This window comes from Pinus tabuliformis, chromosome 1_2 (assembly GCF_031772625.1).
Source record: "Pinus tabuliformis cultivar Carrire ecotype Pingquan chromosome 1_2, CPIR1, whole genome shotgun sequence".
NCBI lineage: Eukaryota > Viridiplantae > Streptophyta > Pinopsida > Pinales > Pinaceae > Pinus > Pinus tabuliformis.
This window is the reverse complement of record NC_142298.1, coordinates 395791712-395812922: the sequence shown is the minus strand read 5'-3', so window position 1 is coordinate 395812922 and position 21211 is coordinate 395791712. Positions and strand designations below refer to the sequence as shown.

At 37.8% G+C, this 21211-nt stretch overlaps 1 protein-coding gene and 1 long non-coding RNA gene across 5 annotated transcripts; one reads left to right on the top strand and one right to left on the bottom strand.

Annotated features, from left to right (window-relative positions):
• Window positions 1–230: 230 nt before the first annotated feature.
• Window positions 231–19578, bottom strand: LOC149206025 (uncharacterized). Of its 4 annotated transcripts, none has more exons than XM_089395264.1 (10): window positions 18726–19578; window positions 18583–18632; window positions 6285–6343; window positions 5664–5850; window positions 5162–5573; window positions 4018–4412; window positions 1355–1464; window positions 1115–1178; window positions 863–1004; window positions 231–583 (listed from the first exon to the last, which is right to left on the bottom strand). In XM_089395264.1, the coding sequence occupies exons 1-7, from the start codon at window positions 18831–18833 to the stop codon at window positions 1371–1373; spliced, it is 1305 nt and encodes a 434-aa protein (XP_089251390.1). In that variant the 5' UTR covers window positions 18834–19578; the 3' UTR covers window positions 231–583; window positions 863–1004; window positions 1115–1178; window positions 1355–1370. The 4 variants fall into 4 exon arrangements, with proteins under 4 accessions (XP_089251390.1, XP_089251392.1, XP_089251391.1 ...); XM_089395266.1 differs by having other exon boundaries at window positions 4105–4412; XM_089395265.1 differs by lacking the exon at window positions 1115–1178.
• LOC149206026 (uncharacterized) lies at window positions 1458–2380 on the top strand. Its single transcript, XR_016252520.1, has 2 exons — window positions 1458–1921; window positions 1969–2380. It is a non-coding gene; the product is annotated as an uncharacterized LOC149206026 (long non-coding RNA).
• Window positions 19579–21211: the final 1633 nt, after the last annotated feature.

Below are 21211 nucleotides of genomic sequence, written 5' to 3'. Positions count from 1 at the left end.
GAGAGACGAGCAAACTAAAAATTTTGTAGGCCGACAAATGTGTAAGATAGAGAAACAAGGGAAGCTGCGAGGCAGCAAGTCCCTGCGTTGAGTGGGGTAGGATTCTTTTCTGCCCTGGCACGACGGAGCCAGTAGGAGTGCACAGAGAGCTTTCTTTTCACCCGGAGTTATGTAAAAACAAATCAAAATATATGCAAAGGAGTTAAATGCGACTCAAAGCAAAACATGTATAAATAAAACCTTCAATGTATTGGGTAGAGCCCATGGCACTAGATTGCACTTGTACTGGATGAAATTATAACAGCTTGCACACCCGCGGATGCTCTCCAGGAATTATAACAGCTTGCACACCCACGGATGCTCTCCAGGAATTATAACAGCTTGCACACCCGCGGATGCTCTCCAGGAATATATGGTGCCTGGAAAATTGGATGTCTAATGGCATACAACATGGGAAAGTCATCATGGCAATACCAGTGAAGCTCAGTCCCTACAGCGCGCTCAGTCCCTACAGCGCAATAAGTAGCAGCCTGGAGCTTCAAAGAGATTCTCTGGGATTTGTAAAGCCCTTGTGGGCAAAGGCCTGCAATGAGCAAATGGGCTATGTCTTTATACCAAGGAGACTGGTTATAGCAAGTTTTTATTTAGACTTATTCTTTTGCTCCCTGGTCATCTTCCCCATCAGCTTGTAGGATAACACTTTCCATCCCTTTTTTTAATAATATATAATTTTAAAACTATGAAAAAAAATTCACAGAAACTATGAAAGCTTAGATAAAAGCAGTAAAATGTATTTTACAATGTCAATGAACACAAGCATTAGTTGGCTAACATTTTGAATTTCTGTGTTGTAAAAGCTTACCTTTTAAGCTTTCAGTTCGCTAATATTTTGAATTTGTGTGTTGTATTTTAAATGAATACATGCAAATCTAGGAGCACTTGAGCTGTCGAGATTGGGGCTGCTCCAGGATGATCAGCAAAAAACTGTTTGTCTTCTCGTAAATCTGTAGCCATAGAAAATGAATTTTCAGAGAAAACCAGGAAACAAATTAGAACTCGATTTAAGAAAACAGTCCAACTAAAGATAGTTAATTGGGGATGAGCCTATCCCCACCTAATTTTGTCCCCACCAAAATGATAGGCACAGATGGTGCATAGTGTCTCAATTCTGGAATCCACTGACACATAAGAAACAAGAACCACAAAGCAAACAGGAAAAAATCTTGAGGATCATTTTCAAAAGTTCAAAAAAATGCAAACCTAAAGCAGACATTTCTCCTTTCAAGAACCATGTCCAATATAATCTACTTCAAAAAAAAAAAAGATGAAACACAAAGCTATGGTAAGCAATTACCTTTTTGAAAATGTTTTCATAACTGGCCTTGCTGATCAAGGAGAAAGCCAGGAGGAAGACATCTGCACCTCTGTAACTCAGGGGCCTGAGCCTGTTGTAATCCTCTTGCCCTGCAATAATATGTCTGCAACTATTAACCTATGAAAAATATGCCATACTCCCCCTTTCTGCCACCAATATAATCTACAAGTCTCTCAGAAGTAACCGCTAATATGCATCCAGAAGAGTTTGATAGGAATATGCAACATGCCAGAGGACATCTTGGGAAAACTTGCTGTATAATCTATACACATTTTCATATCAACCTGGAACTTTGCATAGTTTAAATCTCCAACTGAAGACAAAGTTTTGCTACCCAAGAGGTTATCTCAAAGGAATTGTACAGTCGTAACGACATGTGAAGGAAACTTCGAGAATATATAACCCCATCTTTAAAAACATAAACTTCTCAATCTTTTTTGCCACAGTGCGGTCAATCTCCTGGGAGTTAAGGCTTTGGGGATACCCACGTGGCTAAAACAGGTGCAAGAGCTTACTCAGTATATATTACCAAGTGATGAGAGTAAGGCAAGCAAGAGCTTACTCAGTATATATTACCAAGTGATGAGAGTAAGGCAAGCTCTGGTTGAGCAAGACCACTGGGTAGGGGTGGGTGGTGCAATCCAATGCAATGCGTGCTAAATTAAGAGCCTCTTCTTTTGAGTACTCCTTTCCGAGAGTTATATCAATGAATTCATCCGGCCTCCCAGAATGTACAAGAGGCCTTATTGAAGAAGAGTTTATCGTTGTTTCTCCAGTGAGAAGCTGTAGCAGTATGATTCCAAAAGCATACACATCACTTTCCTCTGTAAGACGACCAACTGTGGTGTATTCTGAGGCCAAATATCCCATGCCTGCAGAAGATTTCAGGATTGAATACACTATGTCATCCGCTAAAAGTTTATGCAGACCGCAATCTGAAAGAAGAGGATTTAAGTGTTGATCAAGAAGAATCTTCTCAGCTGAAAAGGTGGATTTACAGGTGAAGCACCACACTGCTGAAGTGCCAATTTATATTCTTACATGTTTTAGTGGTCTAATAAAGTGGAGAATTTGCATACACTAGTATTCTTTTGTAGATAGATGGAGGCATGGGCTTGTGGTCTAATAAAGTGGAGAATTTGCATAACACAATTCTAGAGCTCCATCCTCAATAATGACAGCAACATTCTTCCTGCTGGCCATATATAAGCTAATCTAGGTCCTTGTGCATGCTACTGAGTAACACTGTTCTTGCAGCTGGCTGTATACAGGCTAAGCTAGGTTGTTGTGCATGCTTAAGGGTCAATATCTTTTGTTGTAAATTGTAATGACACTGTGTCTTGGTAATAAAGGAAAATTAACTTCACCTTTAGATAGATAAATATACTTTCTTTTAGACTTTACGTTTTTATGAAATAGATGATATGGGTATCTAATTTATCAAAATCACCCATGACATTTATATGGTTTTTGTCCATTGATTACACTGCACCCATGGGCTGTCAATGTAGTGGGACTTGCATCTGGTGTTAGTTCAGCTATCATATTGTTTTCTTCTCTATGAACATGGCTAGCACATGTGCACATGTAGTTTTGAACCTCGGTACACTCCAACTTGGCACTACGCCACAGCCTAAACAGAAACCTTGTTTGAGTTTCTTGCTAGAACTATAATTACCAAGTTTTGATCCATCTCAGAATTTGTTGATTTGTTTGAAATTGAATCTCTTTTTGGGAATGAATTAGCGGAAATAAAATAATGGTTTTGAATAAGGATCGCAGAATGTTTAAACTTTACAGTTCTCTTTACATTGCAGTTTAATATTTTGTTTGCAAGAAAACATTTGCCAACTTTTGTTGGACTTAGAAGGGTAACTTCCAGTTGTAGCATTCTGCATTTTGATTGGAATGGTCTGAAGACTGATGTCAGAGTTCAGAGAATTTTCATCTGTGTTTTTTCAATACCCACATAGGAACCTAATTCCCATTAAATACAGAGACTGGACCATTCATGAAATTATGCATTTCAGTAACTCATTGATAAAATATGGCTACTGAATGTTGTAGAAGTTGGGTCAAATCAGTTATGTTTCGCCACATAATCACAGCCTGACTTGTGTCAAACACATAAATTTTTGAATTTTTTTTAATCTCAAGCCTGCAGTTCTATGGTATCAAACAAATATTTCTCTTTTGAGTTGTTTGGAAATTACCAGCAGCCAAGATTTGTTCTAATTTAGCTTCTATTCTATTATCGGCTAATCAATACCCATAGAATCCTTGTCTTCCACACCAAATTCATTTTGGCAAATATATCTCCTGCCTTGGTCTAGTCTTATAATATGTCTAAGATATTCAGTGAATCCTTGACTTTGTTTATATAAATTTGTACATGCCTTTCCTTGTCAATGCCAAAACATTGACTGGAGTACAAGAGGTTGTTTATGTAGTAGTAGATAGATATTGATTTTGGCTTTGTGGCCTATTCCCTGCACTACAGTCGATTGCAGTACTTCAGGTCTGGGATCCATTCATATACATGCAACAAATAGAAATGCATTTAAGATAGCTTCACATATGCAAGATGGGGCATAAATTATAATCTATAACATGATAAATATTCGAGGAGCAATGCTTAATACGTAGTTGAAAATGGATATGGCTGTGACTGTGTCAATGGAGATAACTGAGAACTGCTTGCAGCAAATTGCTGTTGTGATTGAAGATACCGGTTCTGTTGCTGTTGCTGCTGTTGATGCTGTTGGTGGTGCTGCTGATGCAGTTGGCGAACTACATGCACATAGGCTTGATTATGGTTTTGACTTTGAGGTTGAGGATACTGCTGGTTACTATGCCCTTGCTTCTGCTGAGGCTTCTGAAGATGATGTTGACCAGAAAAACTCTGATTTGTTGAAGAAACCATCTGATTAGAGTAGGTAGTGTTCACGCCATTGAATGAAGAGGCTGTCTGACCATTATTCTGGCTGGCCTGAAGTGGAAGCTCTTGCATAAGCATCTGCCGCTGCTCTTGACTGGTCTGTAAACCCAAGCATACACAAAAACAATTGTGAATTATCACAAGTCTGCCTACAATATTAAACTTCAACCTACAGAAATGGAAGGCAAGTTCTAGAGATATCAAAGAGAGCAGCACTTACAGATTCCACTTTAACTTTAAAGGTATTATCTGCTTAAGTTACAGCTAAATGGTAACAACATTGTGCCCATCAGAAATTGTAGTTATGTAGTGGGAACTGATTTAAGGAACACTAAGCAAAAGGATAAAGCATCATAGATGGAATGCTTTCATTCCTAGGCAAAAAAAATCCCTGCAAACTGTTGATTACCATGACTATCCAAGAAAATATCATCACTCTTTTTATTGTACATTACTCAGATTTTTCATCAGGAAGCAGCAATACGTGTCAGACATCACAGAATATAAAGGAAGCCTACAGAAAAGTTTCTAACCCTTTATAACATCAAAGTTTCAAACGGAATTCCTTCCTAGTGTCTCAACTTACATTTGTCTAAATTTCCTCTCTATTTATCTTTCCATGGCTTCAAGTTCAGAACTGCAATAATCATTATTTTGTTTCTTCTGGGAAATACAGAAAGATTACCACATAACAGCTGAGCAAGGAACTCAAGTACCTAGTCTCCATTAAAATTACAGTAGCATTATCCTCCAGCATGCTCATGATGGTAGACAATACGTTACAGGGCTGAGAAAACATTATAAAGATTTTTTTGTCAAGGAAAGACTGGTGAAATATAGGAGGTTACCTGCAACATCTGCACATCTCTTGGCCTCCGAATCATACTTCCTGGAACATGCATGGTTCCAGAAGGAGCTGGACCACTGACAGGCAACCCAAGACCATTAGAAGAAAGCATGTTACTAATTCCTGAAGAAACCATCCCAGGAATTCCTGCTGATCCTAATCCTGGAAATCCTGGCCTTGGCAATGCCATTCCTCTGCCAAGTCCACACATCATTCCAGTGCCATTTCCTGCGGTTGGCACTGCACAATCATTTGAATTGGGTAAGCCAATAATTGGAAAACCAGCAGAAACAGTGACAGCAGATGGCTGCAGGCTTCTTCCTGCCACCAGTCGATTATAATGTTGCAACCGTTGTTGTTGCTCATCAATGGAGACAGAGAGGGACCTTCCTGAAGCAAATCTCTGCACATCCCTGCCACAAAACAAAGCAAAAATAAGTGTGCATCCAGAATGTATGAAAGCAATTAAATCTAGCCATATTAGGCACATAATGATACATTACCTTGCAGTGGCTCCAACGTTCAGACCTACCGATGAAGCTACCAAACCAGAACCCAACTGCACACTGTTCGTCCCCTGCAACAGAGTAAGTCCAGCTGACATAGGCTGTATCCCTAAAGATGCTCCTATCCCAGCAAAGGATATGCAAACTCCAAAACGAAGGACAATATCAATGTAACACCAGATTCCTGCATGAAACACAATGAAGTGTACATGTGAATACTTATCAAAGATCCCCACTGCCTGCAATATTTAAAGCATCTTAAACCTTGAATTTTGAGATAGACAAAGCAGATCATCAAGCACAACCCAAAAAAGCATTGTCAGATAATCCTAGGAACTACTTCGATAATGATGAAGCATAGACAGACTCCAGAATATATAGTATTTGCAACTCAGATGGCCTTGCCATTGGAAACTTCCACTGAGAAAAAACTCATGTTGCCTAAATAATGTAAAAGTGGATATTGATAAGCCAAAACTAGAAATGTATGCCATCGTACATGAATAAAGGATGCCATGACATACATAATCACAAGAAGCTTCCTCTCTTGAATCAATTAGGAAATTAATATCAATATTGGCTTCCTTTATTATGTTCAATTACATAGCTGTGCCTTACCTGTTCCGGCTGAGAAATGCACTGTTTTAACCTCCTTAACTGCAAAGAAGAATCCAGTACTGGAAAACAAAATGGAAAGTCAATATTAAAATATGGAGAAATTAGTCTTACAAAGAATAAAGAGACTCCATATTTATCAAAAAACAATACGCCAAAGCCAAAATCCTTCTTACAGAGGTTTGAAATGCTAACATGAAAAACCTTCATATAAAGACATATCTCAGCACAAGAAAGTGTCCATGGAACTTTTGAAATAAGATCTTATAAAAATCGAGAGATGACTGCAATGTGCAAAAATTACTGTCCAAGTTCCCATCTGAACTACAGTCATTCTAATAACAAAGGTTGTATTTGACAGTTATGTGGTACATTAGCTGAGTATTGCTCCACATTTAATCCACCATCCCTGTAATAATATAGGCTACATTTGATATTTATCAGGTGTACTTCACATCTATACTATGCAGTATAACATGAACAGATTTCAAGGAAGAAACAGTGTAATCATGAACACTGATGTTTCAGGTGTAACCCATCATCCATCATCATAAAAACAGGAATAAACTTGTGTGTCGATACAGTACAGTTAAAGATATCAAAATATGCAGAGGAACAGGTACAATCAAATAAATGGAAATATCAGCTTAGATTTATGGGTTTCATAGGTAAAAGTGTGAATATGAGGGTTAAAGGGTCGGCTAAAGATTAGAAATCTGTTTTAAAAAAACGTTCAAGTTACAGAAAAAGAAAGGCTTATTTTTGCAACCTAAAAATAAGAGGTTGAGTAATAAAGTAGAAAAGAAAATAAAGTGGATGGGTAACCAAATAGAAATTAAATGAAAAGAAGTAAAAAGCCAATGTTTAGAAGGTAAGTTTTAAAGTTAACAGGAAAAGTAAGGGGTGAAAAAAAGTTGAATGAGATTAAAAGAGAAGGGCAATGTATACTACACTTGCAGCGTAGATCTGAACAAGCATTTCCTTACTGCATATGTATTAGGATGGGAGCACTGTTCAAAAGCATATGTGGTAGATAGCATCTGCTTTACAAAATAATGGTTTTGAATAAGGATCGCAGAATGTTTAAACTTTACAGTTTTCTTTACATTGCAGTTTAATATTTTGTTTGCAAGAAAACATTTGCCAACTTTTGTTGGACTTAGAAGGGTAACTTCCAGTTGTAGCATTCTGCATTTTGATTGGAATGGTTTTCAGACTGATGTCAGAGTTCAGATAATTTTCATCTGTGTTTTTTCAATACCCACATAGGAACCTAATTCCCATTAAATACAGAGACTGGACCATTCATGAAATTATGCATTTCAGTAACTCGTTGATAAAATATGGCTACTGAATGTTGTAGAAGTTGGGTCAAATCAGTTATGTTTCGCCACATAATCACAGCCTGACTTGTGTAAAACACATAAATTTTTGAATTTTTTTGAATCTCAAGCCTGCAGTTCTATGGTATCAAACAAATATTTCTCTTTTGAGTTATTTGGAAATTACCAGCAGCCACTTAAAATTAGAACAGAAAACTCACACACAACTTTATTAATCACTTTGCTCAATTACATCACACTTATATAGGTTAAAACACAAACTAATTCCTAACCACTCATAACTAATTCTGTTTAACCACCTAAAACTAATTCAGTTCAACCACTCATAACTAACCATTTCTGCATTATTCTCACATCCTCCCTTAATGGAGAAATGGATTTTCTACCATACCTAACTGACTTCTAGAACTTGTACTTTGAACATCTGTTGTATTCTCTAGATTGATCTAGTACTTTGAACATCTGCTGTATTCTCTAGATTGATCTAGCTACTGCATTAACAGAGGGTAGTTGGAATTAATACCTTTCTACCACTCCCCCTTAATTCCAACTATATAACAAATATATACTATAGCACGATATACAAGAAACTATATTCTTAATCATGACGACTTAAACTGTAACTTGCCTGCTGGTCTAAGTCTCAGCTAGGCTTACAACAAAACATTTCATTTTTGCCTTCTTATTAAAAGGTCCATGCTTGTTCCTTTTCCATTGCTGGTGCAGTTTCATCTTCACCTTTTTGGGTTTCCTTATGAAATTCCTTTGCTCCTTGCTTACATACTTAACGTCAACAACCTCTTTTGGATTGAGAGGCAATGCAAGATCTCGAACGAGGTAATTTAATTCATGTTCTCCCCACTTTCCATGAGGAACCAACGAAGGAGTCACCAAAATGCAGTCATCTTTGGAAGTTTTAATCTCAGTGATTTCTTCAACAGCGTGATCCTCAACAACATGAGTGATTTCTTCAGGGACATGATCTTCAACAACATGTAACTCTTTGTCAATGGACTCAAAAACACTGCTAATCCCAAATGGGTTCATGAGAAAATGATCATTAAAAAGATCATTGTCTAAAATAATAGACATATCAATTAGCTTTATCACCGGTCACAAACGGTGCTCACTAACAGCACTCTCTTGAACAAGACCCACTTACACGATTTTTGCAACAAAACAAAGAAAACCGGGCCGACTGAAAAAGAATATGACCACGGTAAGAATATGAACAAGATGCGCAGACTTTCAAGTTTAGCAAAACTTGACTCCACAAAAAACTCGACTCAACAAAAAATGCACCGAAACAAAGGAGAAGGGTCTTATTTCAACAAGACGGCCATAAAAACTGGCTCCACGCAGCCTTTCTTGATGGCTCACGAGCAACGACACCTTGCTTCTCAACGGTTCTGCGTTCTGGCAGCATGCAAACGCACAGCACAACAGATGGCTGCAACAGTTCTCGGATGGCAAGAATCTGCACACGACGGTTCTTGATACGCACAACAACAACTGCTACCCGAGTTCTTGACAGGGGTCTTGGCAGCACACCACTCGGCCTTTCTCACCTGCGCTCTCACCCCAGCTCAAACCCTGAGCTCTGATACCAAATTAAAACAAATACGACACAAACTTCATTAATCACTTTGCTCAATTACATCACACTTATATAGGTTAAAACACAAACTAATTCCTAACCACTCATAACTAATTCTGTTTAACCACCTAAAACTAATTCAGTTCAACCACTCATAACTAACCATTTCTGCATTATTCTCACACAGCCAAGATTTGTTCTAATTTAGCTTCTATTCTATTATCGGCTAATCAATACCCATAGAATCCTTGTCTTCCACACCGACTTCATTTTGGCAAATATATCTCCTGCCTTGGTCTAGTCTTATAATATGTCTAAGATATTCAGTGAATCCTTGACTTTGTTTATATAAATTTGTACATGCCTTTCCTTGTCAATGCCAAACATTGACTGGAGTACAAGAGGTTGTTTATGTAGTAGTAGATAGATATTGATTTTGGCTTTGTGGCCTATTCCCTGCACTACAGTCGATTGCAGTACTTCATATCCGGGATCCATTCATATACATGCAACAAATAGAAATGCATTTCAGATAGCTTCACATATGCAAGATGGGGCATTAATTATAATCTATAACATGATAAATATTCGAGGAGCAGTGCTTAATACGTAGTTGAAAATGGATATGGCTGTGACTGTGTCAATGGAGATAACTGAGAACTGCTTGCAGGAAATTGCTGTTGTGATTGAAGATACCGGTTCTGTTGCTGTTGCTGCTGTTGATACTGTTGGTGGTGCTGCTGATGCAGTTGACAAACTACATGCACATAGGCTTGATTATGGTTTTGACTTTGAAGTTGAGGATACTGCTGGTTACTATGCCCTTGCTGCTGCTGAGGCTTCTGAAGATGATGTTGACCAGAAAAACTCTGATTTGTTGAAGAAACCATCTGATTAGAGTAGGCAGTGTTCACGCCATTGAATGAAGAGGCAGTCTGACCATTATTCTGGCTGGCCTGAAGTGGAAGCTCTTGCATAAGAATCTGCCGCTGCTCTTGACTGGTCTGTAAACCCAAGCATACACAAAAAAAAATTATGAATTATCACAAGTCTGCCTACAATATTAAACTTCAACCTACAGAAATGGAAGGCAAGTTCTAGAGATATCAAAGAGAGCAGCACTTACAGATTCCACTTTAACTTTAAAGGTATTATCTGCTTAAGTTACAGCTAAATGGTAACAACATTGTGCCCATCAGAAATTGTAGTTATAAATCCTGGCCTTGGCAATGCCATTCCTCTGCCAAGTCCACACATCATTCCAGTGCCATTTCCTGCGGTTGGCACTACATAATCATTTGAATTGGGTAAGCCAATAATTGGAAAACCAGCAGAAACAGTGACAGCAGATGGCTGCAGGCTTCTTCCTGCCACCAGTCGATTATAATGTTGCAACTGTTGTTGTTGCTCATCAATGGAGACAGAGAGGGACCTTCCTAGAGTGTCCAAGAAGCTCCAATGGGATTTGGTCCTGATAGATAGTAATGACCATTGTTAACTTATTGATCACATAACTGGGCAATAAGGCTCATGTAATAAAGTCATTAAGATGTGTAATAAATGTAATAAGGAGTCAGATCAAGTAAGGCCCTCACGTGCAGTTGGAGATTCGAACAACTTGCTGTGTGACTGTTATTTTCATTTCAAGATATGACAACTGTGAAAAATAAGATTCTGCGTCGTTTTAATTCATATACATTAAGTTTTTATTAATGTATATGAATTAGGGAGTTTAGTGAAATTCCCTTCTGTAAAACGCTAATGAGTTCATTTCAATACATTAATTACCCAATAGAGAAAACATTTCATACAATTTCCATTGGAACAGGAAAGAGGAAAAAACTATGTCCAGATTTTATAACTTCACTGGTAGGAATTTAAGTCCAGCAGTAGTCTAAGTATCGACTGCTCCTAACATTTTAAGAAAAATTTAAAGAAAGATGAAATCATCAAAAAGATACAATACATGTGATACGTGGAGTGTGAGACTGTAACTACTTGCTTTACATTAATCTTGCGAGTAATAATCGGTAATTAAAATTTTGTTACGCGCCTATGTTGGTGTACATGCACCTAGATTAGCTCCAGTTGTTGGTGTACATGCACCTAGATTAGCTCCAGTGTGTTGGTGTACATGCACCTAGATTAGCTCCAGTTAACTTAGATTAGCTCCAGTTAACTTATTGCTTGCATGTGGCACATGTACACATTAACATAAGATAAAGCACACTTAGCTTTAGTTAGCTTTAGTTATTGCATGTACAACTAAGCTTAACTTAGTTGCTTTTATGTATTTATTCTAAAACTAATATTGTAGAATCAATTTCATTCTTTTCTCAATTCTTGCTCGCTTCCTTCCTTCTCTTGCAAGCTTGTTCATTGTTTTGCAGATCTAGATCTGTATATCTCAAAAATCTTACATGGTATCAGAGCATAGGGATTTGTAATCAGTGCACAAGCAATTTTATTTGCAGGTTCAGAAGATTGAAGCAACAACAAAGAATGGAGTCTAAATTGGAGTTTCCACAATCGGCAATTCTCACTCCATATAATTATTTCGAATGGAAGCCAAAGATTCAACTTCACCTCAAAAGTAGAGGCTTATTTCGAATAACCATGGAAACGGAAGTTGAACCAACATCGACAATGGAGAAAACAAGATATTTCAATCGCATGGACGAGGCCTTCGACATCCTATGTTTATCTATTTCTCCGGAACTGCTATTTCATGTTGAATCATGTTCAACTCCAAATGAAGTATGGAAAAAATTGGAAGGATTGTTTGGAAAACAGGATGAAATGCAAGGTCACATTCTCGAAAATGAGTTAAACTCATTAGATCCGAGAAACTTTGAGAACATTCAAGATTTTTTCACAAGGTATAAAGCCTTGTTGGTTCAGCTGAAAGGATGCGGGATCGACAAATCCAAGCAAGAAAATCAGTTGATTCTTTCCATTTTATCAAAACTTGGTCCAGAGTATGCAGTATTCGTCTCTACATTCCACACAGTCAGATCTGCAACTGGTGCAGATTGGAAGATGCCCTCACTGGATTCTTTTATTCAGTCTTTGATGCATGAGCAAGATAAGCTCATCAAAATGGGCACACTTAAAAATTCCAAAGCGCATGCACTTACTGTGCATGCAAAAGGAAAGGCAAATTCCAAAGACCATCAGAAAGGAAAAGGGAAGAAGGATCCTGATCCAAGAAAGGGAGGACATCCCAAACCCCCTGATGGATCATCTGGCTCAAAGGAAAGGAAAGGAACGAAAGGGCAATCAATGTGCAATTATTGCCACCGTGGTTTTCATCCTGAATCTACATGCATGAATAAGACTATATATCTTATGGCGCAGACACTCCAACAACACAATCTTAGAGACCACATTCCTGAGAATGCTAAGAAGAAGTCTGGAGAAAAAGAACCAGATCCAAGAGGTAACGGGCATGCTTTGATTGCTCTTCATTCTGCACCACAAGAATGGATCATCGATTCAGGAGCTTCACATCATATGGCTTCTTCAAAGGAATCCTTTTCTTCTCTACATGCATACTCAGGTCCTCCCATTCTCATGGGGGCTAATTCTGCAGTTGCAACAACTGGAGCTAATCTAGGTGCATGTACACCAACAGCCTATGATGCTGCGCCAGAGGTGACCTGACGGTTAACTGTGTGGTATGGGTGGATGGATCTGTGATTCTCGCTGTGATGAAATGGGATGGAGAAACATCACAATTGATGAAATGGGATGGAGAAAGATCACAACTGGGAATTATCGTAGGCTTTGGCATCGCCTTTACCATTTTCTTTCTTGGAATAAACATCTTCGTCATCGTCGTCAATGAGGTCGGCATCTGTGACAAATCTCTTCCACAGCCAATGTTTCTTCCAGACTCTGTCCATCATCTCTTCAATTGGGATATTCTTCGTCTCCGGAAGGAGAAACAACACAAATACGGACATAACCAACACCCAGCTGGCAAAGAACAAAAAGATCCCGTATTTGAAATGGCAAAGCATTGACAAGAAGGCCTGTGCAATCACAAAAGTGAACAGGAGATTCACGCAGACGGTCACACTCTGTCCAGCAGACCTTGTTTCCAGGGGAAAGGTTTCGCTGGGAATCAGCCATCCCAGTGGTCCCCATGACCAGGCAAAGGATGATACGAAAATGCAAACCAGCGACACTATTACAGTGTCGTGAGGAAGGTCTGTAAAGTGCTTTAAAAAAATAAAAATAAAAAGACGTCCATGGACCATGTGGGCCCTCCCATGAGGGCCACATGCCTCGCCTCCTCCATAACGTAGCATGCAGGGCTTAAACCACGCCCAAGAGAGAAATAAATATGACTGGGCACCCATGGCGACCATTCGGAGGACCCACGTGCACCCAACGACTATGGACCCACCTGCATGTATTACACATGTTGATGTCACAATCAGAATCAGGAAGCCAGGCAAGTTGAGGAAGGGGCGGGCATTCAAATCATTACGCTCGGGGGCAGAACAACAAGCCACTATGAATTTGTCGAACAACGGAGCCACCATGAATAAGCCATTTCTATGCACATTGATACGTTCTGTTAAAGTTGTGCGCACGCTAAGGATTTTGATAGTGTGCAGTTGGGTTCTGGTTTGGTAGCTTCATCGGTAGGTCTGAACGTTGGAGCCACTGCAAGGTAATGTATCATTATGTGCCTAATATGGCTAGATTTAATTGCTTTCATACATTCTGGATGCACACTTATTTTTGCTTTGTTTTGTGGCAGGGATGTGCAGAGATTTGCTTCAGGAAGGTCCCTCTTTGTCTCCATTGATGAGCAACAACAATGGCTGCAACATTATAATCGACTGGTGGCAGGAAGAAGCCTGCAGCCAACAGAAAGCTTGTTTAGCTCATTCGAACACTTGCCTGAAGCGAATGGGATGGAGAATTCAAATACAGGTTTAAAGGAAAGCTTGTTTAGCTCATTCGAACACTTGCCTGAAGCGAATGGGATGGAGAATTCAAATACAGGTTTAAAGGAACCCCTGCTCATTCAAAGGAAGAGACATCCTCAAGAAGAATATGAAGAAAATGAGTACTGGGGAGACCATGCTATTGGTATTGTTGAACATGAAAATAATGAGAAAACTGATGAGGGCGGTACTTTTCTCCGAGCTTCCTTGAACGGCATGAATGTGCTTGCAGGTCGGTACCTGATCACCCTTGTGAGTTATCTTGTTATACAGGGACCGGAACTATTCATTCGTCTCGTTTTCAGAATCCCAGGAACCAGTCATTCGTCTCGTCTCTAGTAGACGTGATAGAGAGAACCAGACCTTGCTACTGAATGCTACCAAACCTTGCTTATGTATTTTGCCTAATATAGAAAGATGTAGAACGAAGACACCGTATTATATATGCGCCAGGTTCTCTTATGAACGCTAGTCAGGCAACAGAGGTGGGCTTCTGCTCGGATCGATCCTCAATGAAACAAGTTAACGGGAAAAGAGAGAGACATGCATTAAGGTTCGAAGCTACATGACAAGAAACAGAAGTGAAAAAATGACAGAAGGGATTGGAGACAGTAGTAAATACCACCCTGAATCCATTATGCTCTCTACAAAGAAGATCTCTATACACGCTTTGCTCAGATGAACAAAGGCAAAGTGAGGCTTCGCTCAGATGAACAAAGGAAAAGTGAGGATAAGTAAAGCAAGGAAGCAAAAGGAGCATACTGCCTAATCCCAATGAATGAGGAAGAAGTTGCGCCTTGACGTAAGGATTGAGCAGCCTTAAAGATTTGCCTGGCGGTTCAACCTCATGGCCTTGTAAGGATTGAGCAGCCTTAAAGATTTGCCTGGCGGTTCAACCTCATGGCCTTCTACGCTAGTAAGTATTTCCTTTCTTTGTTCGCTATGAAATATTGTTGCCTATGGAATATTGTTGCGGGCATGGCAAGGCTGGCAGCGCCATAAATCAAGCAGCTCCATAAATCAAGTGATCCTTAACTGAATAAACCCAGGCAAAGTGAGGATAAGTAGAGCAAGGAAGCGAAAGGAGCATACTGCCTAATCCCAATGAATGAGGAAGAAGTTGCGCCTTGACATAAGGATTGAGCAGCGTTAAAGATTTGCCTGGCGGTTCAACCTCATGGCCTTCTGCGCTAGTAAGTATTTCCTTCCTTTATTCGCCTATGAAATATTGTTTGCCTATGGAATATTGTTGCAGGCATGGCAAGGCTGGCAGCACCATAAATCAAGCAGCTCATAAATCAAGTGATCCTTAACTGAATAAACCCAAGCCTATATGGAAGGGGAGCCGTGGCCTTCTGAAATGTAATTCAGCATGCTCCCAGACACGTCTTCAGTACAAAAGGCGATAGAAACCTCCTCTTCTGCCTGGACAGATGCAAGTTACGCTTCTGCCTGGACAGACGGAAGTTACAACGGAGGCTGCAAATAGGGAAACTCACAGCTCACCAACAACAACGCTGTGACTGTGTCGATTCGCCATGTAAATTCGGTGAACTGACCTTAATGTGCCTCAGGGTTGTTGCAAGCTGTACGGAGGCTGCAAATAGAGAAACTTGCAACTCACCAACAACAACAACAAAGCCGTGACTGACCTCGATTCGCCATGTCAATTCGGTGAACTGACCTTAATGTGCCTCAGGGTTGTTGCAAGCTGTGTTTTGTTGCAGGCTGTGTGCCCTTCCTGTGATTCACCGTCACACCGAAACCTGCCTTTGCCACTGGACAAACATGCACTCGCATGCAATATAGATGTGGGGTGCAATCGCGTGTTGCAGCAGGTCCCTGCTATGCTTATATGTTGGTATATAACAGGGTGTTGCTATGCTTATATGTTGGTATATAACAGGGTGTTCCTAAATATGTTGGTATATAACAGGGTGTTCCTAAATATGTTGGTATATACCAGGGTGTTCCTAAATGCTGGTATCTACTAGGGTGTTCCTAAATGCTGAGATGACATTTAATGCCCTCCAATAATGCTAACATTAGTTTAATATAATGCTAACATTAGTTTAATGCCATTAGTTTAGGTTGCAGGGACTAAACCAAATAACATGAAAAATCAACATCTCGTCTCGGATTAGCTTTGGTTTTTGGCCTCTAGCTTCATTTTTTTTTGGGAAAAACCAAATAACATGAAAAATCAACATCTCGCTTCGGATTAGCTTTGGTTTTTGGCCTCTAGCTTCGTTTTTTTTGGGGAAAAACCAAATAACATGAAAAATCAACATCTCTCTCAAAACTTTGTTTGTAGCTAATGAGGGGGGAATAAAAGCAGCTCAAATAATGCTATATTCTTGGCTTCCTATTAATATAGTCCATGCCTAAAAGCAAGGACTAATAAGAAACAAATTACATTATACAAATAGTGTAAATACTGATAAATATTTAAAAACACTTATATTATAATACATTTTTTTAATTTCAAAATTAAAAAATTCATAAAAACTAACTAAATTATAATTTTATTTTAAATTATCATTACAATTAATTATATATATATATATATATATATATATATATATATATATAAAAGTTAACCAAATGCATAATTTTTTTTTTTAATTTTTCGTATTATATATGAAAAATTTAACATATGAGTTAACTAAATGTATACATTTTATTTTATTTTTTAAGATTTTTAACTTGTAAATAGTGTTTGCTATAATACCATGTTACATATCAAGTTTATCGATACCATGGTCCATATCAAGCTTATAATACCATGTTACATATTAAGCTTATCAATACCGTGGTCTATATCAAGCTTATCAATATCATATGTGTAATATTATCAATATCATATATTTAATATGGACATTTTCTTTAATTAATTAATTTAAGATAATTTGATTTAAATGACAAATAACTATTTGTCCATGTGATTATTAAAAATATTTTGTCATATTTTTTAAAGACTAATTCTATACCATCAACCTAATAATAATTATTAAATTGAAAATTTGAAAAAATCAATCTTAAAATAATATACCAAAATCTATACCATCAACCTAATATACCAAAATCTATAACATCAACCTAGTAATAATTATTATATTGAAAATTTGAAAAATCAATCTTAAAATAATATACTATGGTGATGCCAAACTTATATAAAATAATATAATATAACATCAACCTTTGAAAATTTGAAAAATCAATCTTAAAATAATATACCATGGTGGATGCCAAACTTATATAAAATAATATAATATACCATGGTTCATATCAAGCTTATCAATATCAATATCATATGTCTGTAGACATTTTCTTTAATTAATTAATTTGAGATAAATTAATTTAAATGAGAAATAAATTTTAACTATTTCTCTATGTGATTATTAAAAAATATTTTGTAATTATTAATTAAAAAATATTTTGTAATTATTAAAAATATTTTGTCATATTTTTTAAAGACTAAATCTATACCATCAGCCTAATCCTAATAAAAATTATTAAATTGAAAATTTTAAAAATTAATCTTAAAATAATATACCATGGTGCATGCCAAACTTATATAAAATAATAGAAAGAAAGAAATTATTTTAACTTATATAAAATAATAGAAAGAAAGAAATTATTTTAACTTATATAAAATAATAGAAATAAATAAATTATTTTAACTTATATAAAATAATAGAAAAAAATAAATTATTTTAATGTTTACAAGGCTAAATATATTATATTATATATTATATTAATATAATATAATATATCATGGTGCATACCAAACTTATCAATGTCATATATGTAATATTAATATTTTCTTTAATTAATATATTTAATATAAACGGATTTAAATAACATAATTATTAATATTTTCTTTAATTAATATATTTAATATAAACTGATTTAAATAACATAATAATTTGTGATTAAATTAAAATTTTGAAAATTCAAGCCTCACATAAACATACTTATAAACATGATTAACAAATTTACCAATATCATAGGTGTAATATTGATATTTTCTTTAATTAATATATTCAATATAAACTGATTTAAATAACATAATAATTAGTGATAAAATTGAAATTTTGAAAATTCAATGCTTATAAACATAATTAACAAACTTATCAGTGAAATTAATGTATGAAATAAATAAAATGTTGAATAAAAGAAAAACGCACTAAATTAAGTACAGTAGCATCCATCAGTGAATGATGAGCATGTGCCCCAGCGAACAGATATTTATAAATATTCATATAACCTTGGAAAATAAAAATTATAAAGGCAAGAAAACCTTATAAAACATTCATATAACCTTGGAAAATAGAAAGGTAAAAATTATAAAAACAAGATAAAATGTATGGAGCCATGACCAAAGAGAAAACTTTTACCAAAATATGCTTCTTCTCCGTCCAAATGACCAACTGCAGCTTCCATTCGCCTGCAAGGTGCATAAAGCTTAAAGTTTGTTAGTCGGCACACAATCCTGAAAACCTACATTGAAAACAAATACTGAAATTAATGCAAACTATACCTTCTCCTGATAACCATGGCCAGAAGGTTGTTTTCGGAGGATAAAATAAAAAGTATCATGGGCTCTCGCCATTCCTAGAACCTGGAATCGAACCCAAAAGGTTCTCATCGGTATCACAAGGTTTCTAGTACCCCTATAACATATTCAGCTTCACACATTCAGACACCCGCATCACATCCAAGATCTTCAATGCTTCAACTTCTTACAGCTAAATGTCTGCAACTTCTTCAAGGACTTCAAATGTTTTAAGTCTGGAAGCTCTTTTAACTCAGCATTCAGAAACGTCTAGTTTTCGGAGCTTAGTCGGTTAATCCAAACCATGCTCTTCAGTTTCCCACATCCAGATACCTACAACACCTCCAAGGACTTCAGATGTCCAACGCTTAGCAGCTCTTCTAACTCAAAGTTTCTAACTCAGAGCAGTAAGAAACGTCTAATTCTCGGAGACGGAGCAGTGTCAGCTGCTCCAAACCCCGTATGCTCTTCAACCTCTGACACATAGTTGCCTTGAACACCTCCAAGGACTTCAAATGTCCAACGCCTAGCAGCTCTTCTAATTCAAAGCAGTAAGAAAAGTCTAGTTCTCGGAGCTGTGTCAGCTGTTCCAAACCCTGTATGATTTTCAGCTTCATACAGCCAGTTACCTGCATCACCTCCAAGGACTTCAAATATCCAACGCCTACCATTTCTTCTAACCCATCGCAGAAACGAACGCGCATTTCTCGGAGCTGCATCACCTGCGCCAAATCCGCTATGCTCATCAGCTTCAATTTAGGACACTTGTCCAATTGCAGTTTTATGAGTGCATTTGGCAATGTCCGAACCTCAATCAGATCTTCACAGTCCCTGATGTCAAGATGTTGGAGGTTGGGGCAAACACCCGTAGGAAATGATACCTCTGATATTTGTGTTGTGCAGTTCCAAGTGTTGGAGACGAAGCAGGCACTTGTCCAGCGTCCGAAGTTTTGTAAAACCACATAGCTGTTCTATTTCCCTCATTTTAGGACAATTGATCAATTGCATTTTTAGAAGTGCATTTGGCAATTTTCCAACCTCCACCAGTTCTTGCCAATCAACCGGCCAGATCTCAAGAGGTTGGAGGTTGGGGCAATCAAACTCCACCAGTTCCTCACATTTCCTGATTTTAAGATGTTGGATTACTGTCGGCAATATTTCAAGTTCCACCAGATTTTCACATTTGCTGATTTTAAGATGTTGGATTGCTGTCGGCAATATTTCAAGTTCCACCAGATTTCCACAATAATGGATGCTAAGATCCTGGAAATTGGGGCAAACACCAGTAGAAAACGATCCCCCTATTTTCCTCAATTTAGAAAAGTTGGATATTTCCACTTCTATTGCGAGTCCATGTCGCTGTGTCATGACATGCGCCAGAGCTTTAAATGATGGATAATGGAATAATGCATTTTGCATTAGAGCATCATAAAATGATGCATAATGGAATGATGCATAATTGAATGATGCATTTGGCATTGGATCATTACATTTCATGATGTGAAGATCTTGGAGGTTTGCACACGCACCCGTAGGAAATGGTGCCCCTATTTTCCTCAATTCAGAACATTCATACAGATTCAGTGATCTTAGTCCATTTGGCAATGTTACCTCTACCAGATCTGGACATTTGCTGATGTCAAGATATTGGAGGTCGGGGAAAACACAAGTAGGAAATGATACCTCGGATATATGTGTGTTGCGCAGTGTCAAACGTTGGAGCCGAGGCAAAAACCTCTCCAAATTACTCGATGTTCTTTCTCCTCCCGAATCTGTCAAGTTTTCATTTTCCCCTTCAACCGCTTTAAAATGCAATTCTGGTGAACAGTCTTCGACCCAAAAATCAACCAACTGATTCAACAGTAGAAAGGAATCCGGCAAACGTTTCAAACGCCGGCAGCTTTGCAGCTTCAAACACTTCAAGTTCTTTAGGTTATTCCCGAAAGAAGGCGGCAACGCTTCTAAGAAAGGCGTTTTTAATACCAATCCTTCCAAATGGCATGCCTCTCCAGTGGCGCTTGGCCATTCTGTTAAGTTTATGAGCCACAACAGTAGGGACCGCTGATGAGCAATTTGCGGGGGAAAAACTTCGATGCGACACTCGGGCAAATAATACATGTCTCCAGGGTTAATCTCTCGAAAAGTTCCACCAGGGATGGTTAACTTATCGCAACGGCTTAAGTCAAGATATTCAAGCTTAATTAAATTCCCAAAGGAGTCGGGAAGTCTCTCCAAGGCACTGCAACAATAGAGGTTGATGTGTTGTAGCCTCGATAAATTCCCGAAGGAGTCGGGAAGCCTCTCCAAGGCACTGCATTCAGAGAGGTTGATGTGTTCTAGCCTCGATAAATTCCCGAAGGAGTCGGGAAGCCTCTCCAAGGCACTGCATTGAGAGAGGTTGATGTGTTCTAGGCTCGATAAATTCCCGAAGGAGTCGGGAAGCCTCTCCAAGGCACTGCAATAATGGAGGT

Coding starts and splice junctions, on each gene's coding strand:
- LOC149206025 (XM_089395264.1), bottom strand. CDS start 18,833: ATGAGAACCTTTTGGGTTCGATTCCAGGTTCTAGGAATGGCGAGAGCC. Junction 4,413..5,161: donor GAGATGTGCAGATGTTGCAG/GTAACCTCCTAT, acceptor TTGGGTTTACAG/ACCAGTCAAGAGCAGCGGCA. Junction 1,465..4,017: donor CCATATCCATTTTCAACTAC/GTATTAAGCATT, acceptor ATATTATTGCAG/GGCAAGAGGATTACAACAGG.